Source organism: Adiantum capillus-veneris, chromosome 5 (genome assembly GCF_014529385.1).
Source record: "Adiantum capillus-veneris isolate H3 chromosome 5, ASM1452938v2, whole genome shotgun sequence".
Classification (NCBI taxonomy): Eukaryota; Viridiplantae; Streptophyta; class Polypodiopsida; order Polypodiales; family Pteridaceae; genus Adiantum; species Adiantum capillus-veneris.
This window is the reverse complement of record NC_140935.1, coordinates 125,468,717-125,481,704: the sequence shown is the minus strand read 5'-3', so window position 1 is coordinate 125,481,704 and position 12,988 is coordinate 125,468,717. Positions and strand designations below refer to the sequence as shown.

The window sequence follows — 12,988 nt, the reverse complement described above, 5'->3', positions numbered from 1 at the left end:
AGGACGGGACTCGAGAGCACGGGCTTTGGTGCTACAGATGCGGTCCCCGCAGGAGAGAGTCGATTTCTTTCGAAAGCGAGTCCTGATCCGCACGCTTTCAGGCAGCCCCATCTACATCGACGAGGATCTGACAAGGATGCAAGTCGAGCGCCGCCATACCTGCATGCCTCAGATATTACAAGCGAGGAGAGAGGGCCGAAAGGCCTTCTATAGAGATGGTCGTATTTTTGTGGATGGGCGCCCCATGAAATAGGGGCACGCGGCCTATGGGACGTCGTTGCGACCAGAGATACTTCTCAGAGGAGCAGTGTGGAACTGCAATGGGTCATTGTGGACTCGCCCCGACAGACTGGAGGAGCTTATAGAGGACCACGACTTCATTTGCATCACTGAGACCCATGAGAGCCCTGAAAGGGGGCTACCAGCCATTGCAGGCTTCAAATGGAAGTCAGTCTTTCGAGCTACCACTCGCCGCGGCACTTCACGAGGATCCGGTGGGATGGCCATATTATTTCGCCGTTCCATCAGAAGTCATATACAGATTGTGAGCCGAGATGAGGAGGCGCGTTTTCTATGGGTACGCCTGGAGATAGACCACAAGCATTGGGTCTATATCGCCATTTGCTACTTTCCACCACGAGGCTCCTCATATGCGAGCACCGATGGGCATGCACGGGAGGGGGATTCCCCTTATACACCACTCTCAGATGACATACTCCGCTACTCAGCACTCGGAGAGGTCTTCCTTATGGGAGACTTCAACGGGCGCACCCAGACCAGGCAGTGCGAGCTCTATGGTATGGACCACCTAGAGATTATGAGCAGTTTAGACCCAGAGGAGATGGGGATTAGCAGACTGTCAGCAGACTCAGGGCAGGATACCACTGGGTACGGCAGTCACCTATTGGAGCTTGGTAACCGACATCATCTCGTTATTTATAACGGGATGCAGAGGTGGCCACTTTCGAGCGGGCTCACTTGCTTCCCTCACGGGGGGGGGAGAGAGTACTGTCGACTACATTCTTGGGAGTCTTCTGGGGGCCCAACTTCTCCGATCTTTCAGTGTCGGGAGACGTCCTATCGGCGCAGACCACACTTTCCTCACTTTCACACTCACCTCCCATTTGTCACACACACCCATCCCACTCACACAGCCACATACCACTATTCATTTTACACACGAGCTCTCTCATGTCTATGCACACCACCTCCGCACACATCTCCTATCTTTCGACCCACATGCCCCCCTAGAATCACTCACATCAGATCTTACCTCCATGATTCACACATCTGCCATTCAGAGCTTCCCTCACCACACACGCACACATGCACCCCGCACAGGTTCCATGCCACGGAACAACTGGTATGACGATGATTGCAGAGCATTACGACGTCAGATCAGAGAGGATGAGGCCCGCGGGGTACTCACACACCGCCAGGCTCAGCGCCAGATGCAGTCTCTCACCCGCTGTAAAAAGCGGGAATGGGAGGAGCAGCAGTACTGGGACTTGTATCACTTGCTCATGAGCAGAGATAGTGCAGAGGCATGGCGCCGCATCCGCGAGCGCAGGCCACCGACATCGATCGAGGACCCGGACACATGGTATCGCTATGCAGAGGATCTTTACCAGATACCAGAACAGCCACCGATACCCCTGCCACAGGGACCACGCCCCACCACTTCGTCCTTCTTCACATCAGAGATGGTAGCTCGAGCCATCCGGCATCTACAGCATGGTAGAGCTCGAGACCAGACCGAGCTACAGGCCGAGCATCTGATTTATGGGAGAGAGACCTTGGCACCTTTCATAGCTCATCTCTTTAACCGTGCACTTGTGGAGGGATTTCCAGACTCGTGGACACAACACATCATTGTACCTATACACAAGTCTGGAGACACCATGATTGGCCACATGTTGGCCAAGCTCTATGGCGCGGTTTTAGAGGAGGAGCTTACCACCAGAGCAGAGGCAGCAGGCATCCGAGTTGCAGGACAGGCTGGGTTCCACCGCACATACTCTACCATCGATCATATCTTCACGCTACGCTGCTTGATCGACCAGGCACGAGTGAGGAAGAGGAGGCTTTACTGTTGCTTTGTGGACTTCGCAAAGCATTTGATACGGTGCCACGTGAGCGACTCTTTAGGCGACTACTCTCACTTGGGCTTGAGGAGGACATGATATGGGGCATATATACACTTTATGAGCAGGTATGTGGGCGAGTATGATGTCCAAGAGGCACTACAAAGACCTTGTTTAGCACCATTGGTGTGAAACAAGGATGTCCACTCTCCCCTACACTCTTTGGGCTCTACATTGATGAGATAGTGGATTTTATTCAGCATAGAGGAGGTGATGGGGTGGAGATGGGTGGCACCACAGTCCATATACTATTATATGCCGATGATATTGTACTCATATTAGAGTCAGCAGAGGGGCTACGTCAGCATCTACTTGGGCTTGATGACTTTTGTGCGCAGCGAGGGCTCTCAGTGAACCTTGGGAAAACCACAGTCCATATACTATTATATGCCGATGATATTGTACTCATATCAGAGTCAGCAGAGGGGCTGCGTCAGCATCTACTTGGGCTTGATGACTTTTGTGCGCAGCGAGGGCTCTTAGTGAACCTTGGGAAAACCAAGGCTCTCATCTTTCATACATCAGCACGGATCAGACGAGAGAGCTCTTTCACAGCAGCAGGGGGCAGTATCGAGGTTGTAGGCTCATATGTCTACTTGGGGGTGACTTTTACCGCGGCATCAGGGGCCTTTTCCATGACACAGGCAGCCAGAGACAGACTGACCAGGGGGTACTCCGCACTCGCATAGATGGAGAGACAGTGCCACCAGGCACACTTTCAGGAGCCTCGTACGAAGGGGTGGTTTTTTGACACTTTGGTTACACCGGCTCTTATGTATGGGGCAGCCATATGGGGACCTGGCTTGGCAGACTCGATATGGCCTTTGATAGAGCGCCCACAGGTATTGATGATCTCCAGGATGATCCGCAGCAAGCCGTTCGTTCCACATGATATAGTCAGAGCAGAGCTAGCAGTCCCACCTATGCTAGTAGAGGCACTGTTTCAGACGGTTTGCTTGTTACATAGATTATAGAGTATGGATAGGGACCGCATTGCCTATCGAGCACTACAGGCATCACAGTCTATGGCACTGGCGGGAGATGCCTCTTCTTGGTATGCACAGACCAGTGAGTGGTTCACTAGACATGGGCTTGATATAGATCGACTACCACCCCTCCAGTGTGACATCCATGCACCTACTTATACTCTCACTCATCAGGAGAGGAATAGGATCATCAGGCAGGAGATTTCGCATATTTACATTGAGAGGACATGGATCAGCCCCAGGCAGCCACTACCAACGAAAATGCTCCACTACCATGAGCATTTTCTCGAGATATCAGATCAGGGCTTCATAGACACCCCTCAGTATATGCAGCAGTACATGCCACATCACCTACGGGTAGCCATCGGCCAGCTCCGAGTCTCATAACACCAGCTTGAGATTGAGCGGGGCAGAGCCAGAGGCATACCACGAGAGAACCGGACTTGCCCAGTGTGTCAGACAGAGGTGGAGACGGAGGAGCACTTCATGCTACGATGCCCAGCTTACTGAGAGCTTAGACAGAGATTTGGGATTGAGGGCACTCTCCAGACATGCATGAGGAGGAGAGACCAGACTCATGTGGGCCATTTCATCACAGGAGCACTCCACATACGTGAGGAGTCTACACGACCACGACCACATGGCACCGGAGGTGTTTAGCAGACGATCACTCAGTTTTTCCAGAGACTTCAGGGGATCCCACACCGCCGACGACGACTGGGTTGACACTCGAGCAGGCAGAGGCACAGCGAGCACGACGCCGACCCCGGGAGTCAGGATACCGACGGCCCTGTCTATACCAGCAGGATATACTGAGGATCCGTACACTTCATGAGCAGCAGCTGGAGAGGGCCCGCTCCACCACACATTGGAGCACCCACTTACATCGGGTTTTTCAGCCCCTCCCCCCCATGTACCACTTTTTATACCCATCACCCATTACACACTACTAGCCAGCTCTGATACGGGTATGCCCTCACACTTTTACTTTCACTCAGCACGAGGTAGTCATTTTCTGCTGTGACAGAGCTACATCCACAACCACATATTCATATGGTCAGTATCTGTGGTGCGAGAGCCATATATACCCATACCACCACACATTATCATCATACCATCACACTGCACATCCCAGTTCTAGATTAGCTTTCATTTCAGCATTTTATTTTCAGTATTTTCTTTTCCGGACACCCGGACTACCACTAGATGTACATTGATTTGTCTCATAGGCCGACTTCGGCCTTTAGAAGACGTAAATAAAGCTTTCTTTCTTTCTTTCTTTCTCTCAACGCCTTCATTCACAGTGTCATTCACTTTGTTTGTGATCATTGCACTCTCTCACTAAAGGAACGGAAGGCTCTCCCTTCCGTAAGTAAACGGAACCCTTGAGCACAGTTCAGAGTACTCATCTTGAGCAAAGTTCAACATTCACTTCCGCTGCACCTTACACAGATGCTTCCCTGCGAGGAAATTTATGTCTGCATTGCATCTGTGCATGAGGTTGCATCCACGAACGCCTGGAAAGTGTTGTATAGTATCAATTTTAAGCTCACAAAGTTTTTATTGAGTGTTTTAAGAGGTTCACATTTTTTTTATTAAGTGACCGTATAGCCATTTAATAAAATAAGAGCAAGACTTATAAAAAGACCAGCGTTGCCCTCTTACGATTGAAACTAGCGCTAGCTTTTCTCTCAGCTCTCTCTAAAAACAGCTGCCAGCCCACACTTTCTCTCTCTGCTATTCCAGTGCCCCCATCCATCAATATTGTTGCGGGAGAGCTACCGGCTATTCTTGCCGCCCTCCGAAGCCTATAGAAGCAACCTAGCGCTTCACTCTCAATCTAGACTTGCCAACACTAGCATAAGGAGACTTTTCGCCGAGAAACTGCAAGTGATCGCGTGAAGTCAATGTGCGGAGGCCTCTTTTCCGTACTTAGAGCGACAAATAAAGCTTGTGTGTACGCCATCCGAGTTGTCGTTTTTGTGTTTGTGCTTTTTGCAGGTACTCCATGGTGGTGGAGAAGGAGTGAGGAGGCTTTGTCCTACGCTCGGGGACTCCAGAAACGGAATCCGGAACGGTTTGTGGAGTTTTTGCTCTAAGTACAGACAAGAAAAGATTTGAGAGCTTGCCTCTTGGATTTCTCTAATGGGAAGGAAACGACCATCGAGTCTGAGATTTAGAATGGAGGGGTTTCTCTGGTTCTTGTGCTTGTAAAAGATTCTCCCTCAGTAAAGATTCTCTCTTGGGGGAAAGGGGCGGGGGGGGGGGTTGTGACCAGCCCATCTTCTGGTCCCTAATATTGTGTCGATCTTCTCCCTCGTCTCTTTTGGTTGAAAGTCTATTTATTTTCAGCTTATTGATTATTTGTGTGTGCTCCCGTCCGTGAGTTTGTGGGGCCAAAAATAGGGTGTGACAAATGACCATCCAAGATGGCTCTCATGGTAGATTCCAAAGCATTCTGACGATCAACAACTCATTTCTGAAGCTGGCAAGACGCCATCAGTTGGAGGAGGGCAGGACAATCCAAGGAAAGTTGGAGGATTGACAACAAATGAGGTAAAAAACAGTGTGGCAAGGCCGGGAAAGTCTAACAAAACCACACCGCGTGCACTGTACAGATCTCGGAGCATCAGAAGCATCCATCAAGATCCCCCTGAATGGGCTTGCTTATGCATTTGTGCATTTTCACAATGGTTATATGAACTATTTTGGCTTGCAAATATGTTGTGGAAGAGCTATGGAGTTCTTTTGTATGAATGTTGTGAGATGCTATTCTTAAACACATGGATATGTGTGTACACCTTGTGAGAGTGTGCGTATGCGGTAAGAGAGAGAGAGAGAGAGAGAGAGAGAGAGAGAGAGAGAGAGAGAGAGAGAGAGAGAGAGAGAGAGAGAGAGAGAGAGAGAATGAAATGAAATGAAATGTTATATTAACGTCTTCTTAAACACATGGATATGTGTGTACACCTTGTGAGAGTGTGCGTATGCGGTAAAGAGAGAGAGAGAGAGAGAGAGAGAGAGAGAGAGAGAGAGAGAGAGAGAGAGAGAGAGAGAGAGAGAGAGAGAGAGAGAGAGAATGAAATGAAATGAAATGTTATATTAACGTCTTCAAAAGGCCAGAGTGACCAAACTGATACAAAAGTGGTGAATCTGTTACAATGTCTGGGTACCTTAGTACTAAAGTACTAAGTGTGAAAGTGTGAAAATAAATGCGAAAAACTAAATACAAAGTATTAGATAAACTTCTTAGGAGCATTTTGGGTGTCTGGCTAGAATGCTTCTAATCCTTTGTTGTAGTCTCCTCCGGTGAAGTGTGCTTCTGCATCTCGGTCGTGGTCGTCTCGATTTCCTAAGCTCAATCGCCCTGTCAATGAGGGTGCCTTTGGTATGAATGTGGGTACTCCTTTGTGCTCGCTGCTGGCCTCTTGCTTCTCCTTTCATTCCTGCTTCTCTCGATCCGAAGAAATCTGTGATCTGCCTCTGAGGCTGTAGTGCTCTTTGTCTTCTCATTAGATTATCCCTGTGCCGATGTAGTTCCAGTAGGTACAGGCCTAAGCATCTTTGATCCTGGTATTGCATGACTCTATCTAGAGGTCCAAAGCCTTCTCTAAATAGGCAATGGAAACACCCACGTATCTCATAGTATACGGTGCAATGGCATATGTAGTGTAATTCTGTCTCCGGCTCCATTCCGCATAACTTGCAAATTCTGCTCTCAGGTGGGATTCCCCTAAATCTGCCAAATTCAATTTCCAGCTGGTGTGAGGATGTACGAATCTGACCAATATCACATCTCAAACCATGAGACAGGTGGGTATCCATGTAGCTCGGGCGAATCACAAAACCATCTTCAGATAGCTGTAGGAAGTTTTCTTTGTAGTCGGCCATCTTCGTGCCCAATTCTTGTGTAGGGTCTACCCATGTTCTCTTAGTGTCCAACTGTATAAGATCCTGGCGGATGATTTTATTAATCTCCGTTCGTGTGATTGCCAGTGATGGAGCCTCAAGAGAGTATTGGAAGGGGGGTAATCTTTCCATACTGAACCCGTGTCTCTGAAACCACGAGGACAGTTGCGCATACCAGCATGATGTATCGATACCCTTTCATTGCTAATTGTCGAGAGGATTCGAGGGCCAATCTAGTATATCGGCAATTATTTGTATGCCACAAACCATGTATAAAGGACACTGATCTGGTAAGAGCTTCAATTTCTATCGGAGGGGTAGCTAGTTCCGCTCGGGTAATCGCGTGTGGTACGGAGGCCTTGGCTCTAATCATTCGGGAAATCATAGATACCAAAGGTCTCTCCATTGACTTCCAATTATCCTGATTCACAGATGGTCCCCAAATTTGGACCCCATAAAGCATAGCCGAAGCCACCACAGTATCAAAGAGCCAAAGTTTTGTTCGTGGTTAACTGCACTTGTGAACACATCCTCTCCAACCCTCCCAAGGCCGCAGAGGCTTTGGACAATCTAGCATCCGCTGCTTTCTTAAGAGTAAACTTCGGTCCTGTAAATACCACACCAAGGTATGTGTATGCATCTGTGTTCTCTACTGTATCCTGGCCATATGCAAATGTAGGTGCCAATCTCCTAACCCATTGCGGTGTGGTGTTAAACACCATAACTTTGGTTTTACCCAAATTTACCGACAGTCCGCTGTCCTCCGCGAATTTATGTAATGCATCTAACTGCCTCTGCATTCCATCTGGTGATTCTGCTATCAATACAATATCATCTGCATACAACAACAAAGGGATCCATGACCCTGCAAGTTGAGCACCTCTGTCACCCTCTCTATCAATGTAATCTGATACCTCATCTATATATATATATACGAAATAAACTAGGGGACAATGGGCATCCCTGCTTTACTCCGACGGTGGAATGAACAATGTCGGAATCCCCTTCTAGAGTACGTACATAACCAGTTACTGACCCGTATAAGGCCATGATCCCCCAGATAATCTCTTTGGGGACCCCTAACTATTGCATTCTGCGCATCAATCTGGCCCTTGGTACTGTATCAAAAGCTTTCCGAAAATCCACAAAGCAATAATACATCCTTTTCCCGCTTGCTCTTCCTTCCTCAATAATGGCTCTGAGCGTAAGAATATGATCTAAAGTGGAATAACCCCTCCTGAATCCAGCTTGTCTTGTTGCCCTTATGCCCTCATTCTCTGCCCATCTACTCAATTTTTGTTCCAGAATGGATGCGTACAGTCGGGTCAGTGTGTGACCCACCATAATGGTACGGTAGCTCCCGGGTATCATAGGATCCCCTGACTTGAAAATAGGTACAATAGTAGATAATTTCCAAGATTCAGGTAATCCTTCACACATGACCCGATTAAACAGACGAGCAAGGACTTCTGAAAGTAGATCCCTTGCATGGATCAGATGTTCTGCTACTAAACCCTCATGATCATATGCTCTTCTTGTCTTCATCTTGTCAATGGCTTTTTTCACCATTTCCGTAGTAAAGAAAGTACTAGTAGCAGGGCATGGCTCTAGCGGATCTGGTAATGGAGGCTGTCCAGATACCATATATAATGATGTTACATATTGACCCCAAATCTCAGGAGAAGTAATTGTCGGAGGCGATGATTGCTCGTGAAATAAACGCAAGGCCTCATTTGAGTCCTGACTCAAGAAGAGCTGATATAAATCCTTCTCCAGTTTGGCTAAAAATGCCCTTTTCTTGCGATGTACTATACGTCGAAGAGCAATCCGAGACTGCTTATATGTGATGATCCCAAGTGTAAGCTCTTTCTGGACCTGGGTTCTCGTCTCTCTGCATTCCTCGTCGTATCAACTGTTTTGAGGCATGTTCCCAGATCCTCTCTTCTGATCAGGCTGAGTATGTGGGTATGCCTCTTGTGCTGCTCCATGTAGTATCTTTGTTAGCTGAGAAGTAATCTCCTCTACAGTATATACTGGCTCGGCTGCCCACATCCTATTATAGATCTTTTCCACATAGACTGAATCAGTCTCTGGCGTGAAAGTATATCTTGTGTGTGTCTTCTTCCTTTGTACTTGAGAGGCATTGTATTGGAAGGAGATTGATAAGGTCAAGAGAGCATGATCCACTGCAATCCCAACCGGTCTGGGTCCCACCTTAAAGTCCTCGATACTAGAAATAAAGCTTGGTGAAGTCATGACATAATCCACCGTATTGGCCCCATGCCTGTGCGGGAAGCATGTGAATCCCCTAGATAGAGGGAAATTCTCTAGACCATTAAGTATGGCCAAACCATGTGTAGTTGCCATCTCCATGAGATGTCTCCCATATTCAGTGTGTTCTTTATCCTGTGAGTTTCTTGTAAGCCCCTCCTATGATAAATCCACTTCTTTGAGCATTTCCTCATAAGTATCATAGAATACTGCTTGAGAGTTGGCCGTTCTAGCATTAAAGTCTCCTAAGAGAACGATGTCTCCATCTCTAAAGAACTCCCATATGTCATTATTCAATATGGAGAAAGGGGATTGTCCTTTAGGTGAGGAGTAGACTGATGTACTTGGAGGGAAGTAGCATATAGCGATATATAGAAATCTACCTTTCTCGGCTCTCATTCTCACCCACATATACCTTGCTTGTTCATCTTTCCTGATAATTTGTAGTAGTGGTTTCAGCTCCTCTTTAAATAAGACTGCTACTCCTCTTGAACCCCGGCTACCTCGTAGAGATCTCTTGTCTGGTCGACCAGCTGTTTCCCATAAATACCCCTTCACATGTGGCATAAGCTGTCCCGGTATTTGGTGTGTCGTAGAAAACTATGTCTCTGTCCCTAAAGCTGTCTTCAAAGGCACCTACATCTAGCCTATATGATCCATTACAATTCCACGTCGCTATCCGGAGCGTCGCTCCATAGGTCTCGCACCGTCATGATGAGCGCTTTTCTAGAACCACTACTTTCCCTCCTCTATAAAAGGCGGTTTTCCCCTTTTCTCTTGTTGCCCTGATCTTTGGCATCAACTCTTGCATGTGTGCCACTTGTGCCAATGTAAGGTCATCTCCCAAGAAAATACCGGTTTTCTTAAGAGTTGGCCTCTTCTTTAGAAATTATTTCCTTATTTCTATATTCGGGAAGCGGAGAATAAGTGCCCTATCCTTTACGTTTCCCTTCTCATCGATTCCTTTCTTGCCCACTCTCCATGCACTTGTGTGAGTAGGCTCTGTGATGCCCATGCGTTGTAGCAGTTCCCTCACTTCTTCATCTACATTCTCTTTGTCTTTGACTCCTATGACCCGCACATGCAGAGCCGGTTCTTCCTTTTTTGCTCTTCCTCAATGGTCATATTAATAATGGTGGAGGTAGGTGTGGTCCCAGGCATCTGGGCCTTCCCTTTCTTCGCATCCTCAATCCATTTCTCTACTTCATCAACCTTTTCTTGTGTCTTACAAAGACGTTCTGCCCATGAAGATGCCGTTTTCGATCTCTGTTCATCTCCTTTCCGTAGAGCTTTCATCTGATCCTTCATGTCCTCGAGCTCCTTCAGCACCGAAGGTTGGTCGTCTCCCTTCTCCTTAGTTGCAGATTTGCAAGACGCAAGTTCTCCTCCTTTTAGCTCCTCGATTATTGCATCTTTTTCCCCCATGTGCTTTTCATATTTGTTCTCCATGCTTCAAAACTTGCTACCGCCTCATCGAGTTTCTTTTGCATAACGCATTCTGGTACATTTACTTCGGCCTTGATTAGGTTTTGTAATTCCGTTTTCACGATCTGAATTTCCTCATTCTGTATCCCCCGGATCTCTCTCCTTAGTTCTCTCATCATGTCTCCATACGTGGAGTTCCTGTAGCTCTCAGCATTTGCGTGCATTTCCTTCCTGATGTCATCCCTCATATAGTTTAGCTCTGATTTGAGCATCACCTGGACCTTCTCCATCATTAGCTCATCATGTATCCTGGAGGTTTTCCCAACTCGTAAGGATCCTGGTGATAGTACAGTATCTCTGTTTCTCCGTTTGAAAATAGCCGTTGTTTTTTTTTTGGGGTGGTGTAGCTATCTATCTACACCCGGTCCTTCCCCTTCGGTAGGCGGATCCATCGAACCTGGGCCACAAATGTGGGGTAGGGTACTAGGGTGGGGGACTGAGAATAGGGCAAGACTTAAAATTTAACTTAAACTTAAAAAGTCTTTATCTAGCGCGCGTAGGACAAGACTTTCTACGCGTAGAAAGTCTTTCTACGCATAGAAGAGCTTGCAGAGCGGTTCGCGCTCCCTGCCCAGCCTCGTGCGCTCTGCCCTAGCCTCGTGTGCCTTGGCTTCTGCCTTGTGTTGCCTATGCTACCCGGGCCTCACCAGCCCTACGAGCCTCACTGCTCACGCTGCTTGCCTTACATGCTTCACTTGCTGCCCCTGCAGAGTTTGGTACCCTGCGGTCTGCACAACAGACCTCGCGCGACGCGTAGGAGACCAGCTCGCATAGGAGGACCTGCTTGCGCGACGCGTAGGAGGACCAGCTCGTGTAGGAGATGTTCGCGTAGAGAGAGAGAGCTCGCGTAAGAGAGCTCTTCTTTCTTGCTGAGAGAGAGAGAGAGAGAGAGAGAGAGAGAGAGAGAGAGAGAGAGAGAGAGAGAGAGAGAGAGAGAGAGAGAGAGAGAGAGAGAGAGAGAGAGAGAGAGAGAGAGAGAGAGAGAGACACGCGATTAGCACCCCATGACTACTAGAGCAAGAAGACCCATACAATGATCAGATGATAATGAAATGTGTATCCCCCTGTCCCCATATATATGAGTGCCCAGGGTTGGCGCCCAATTCAAGTGGGTCGGGCACTCGGGCGGTCGGACAAGGTACAACCTATGCTATGGGTGGCCAGCCTAGAGACTAGCCGTGCAAGGAAGTGCCCTAGACTTGTGTGAAGCAGCAGAGTGGTGTAAATCTAACACCCCCTCTCAGCACGTGATGTTGAACAAACCGCATGAAGCCGAAGATGTGAGGCAAATGATGAAAATGTCTGCTGCAATCTCCATTGAAGTACAATACTCGGGCGAACTCTGCGAGTGTAGCAGCATTCTGGGGTGTCCCGATCGCCAAGAAATCTCCATGGTATGAAGCTGTCATGAGCAGTGTAGTAAATTGCTGTACTTCGTCGATACAGGGTGAAGATACTGCGAGGTCTCGAACTCAGTGTGAAAACAACTCCTTGTCCTAAAAGAGTGCCAATAGACCTGCAAGTGTCCTGCCCAATAGGATCTGTGGTGTCTGTAGTCAAAACGTTTGGAGAAAATGAGGAAGCCCAAGAACCGTCATGAGAATGAGCGGAAGCCTGTCAATGCATGAACCTGCAATTAAGTGTGGCAAGGTGGCTAAGCTGTGTAAAGCTCCAGGAAGGCCAGATGTAGCAATCTCCAGGAACGTCCTCCGAAACAAGGAAAGCCAGACGAAATAGTCTGCACTGTAGAAGCTACCGTAAGCTGCAACAGTCACCGATAGATGGCACGGACCACCACTGTCCTGTTAGTAGGTATGGTAAGCTAAGATGAGGGGAAAGCCAGACTCAATAGTTTGTGCTGTGAAGGGCCTCTGAGAAGAGGCGCGGTCAGACCAAGCTGTCTGCATCGTAATCATCCTGTATGAAGAAGGGAAGCCAGACTGAGAAGTCTGCGTTGTGAAGATCCTTTGAGAAGAGGAAAGGCCAAACCAATCTGTTTGCGCCGTCTTGCCTGTATCTCCTGCCTCCAATCCTCTGGTGTCAACCAAAACAAAATCCGCGCCAACAATGCCACCTAACCGCAGCTCGGTGTGGCTCTCAATGTGAATGAGTTGGGGGTGGCCTACTGCCTAGTTTAGGGGATAAGTCTGGTGTAAGGTTACCGAGGGTGAGTGTAAGCAACTCTGAAGGTAGCAT

At 48.1% G+C, this 12,988-nt stretch overlaps 2 protein-coding genes and 1 pseudogene across 2 annotated transcripts in view; all 3 read left to right on the top strand.

Annotated features, from left to right (window-relative positions):
• LOC147458057 (ABC transporter B family member 28-like) overlaps positions 1 to 12,988 on the top strand; it is a 98,963-nt gene that overhangs the window by 9,361 nt on the left and 76,614 nt on the right. The gene's annotated exons all lie outside the window — the stretch shown is intronic.
• On the top strand, positions 871 to 2,195 carry LOC147458059 (uncharacterized). Its single transcript, XM_086511749.1, has one exon. It carries the CDS (start codon positions 1,278 to 1,280, stop codon positions 2,181 to 2,183), a length of 906 nt encoding a protein of 301 aa, XP_086367875.1. The 5' UTR covers positions 871 to 1,277; the 3' UTR covers positions 2,184 to 2,195.
• On the top strand, positions 3,122 to 4,083 carry LOC147458058 (uncharacterized; annotated as a pseudogene).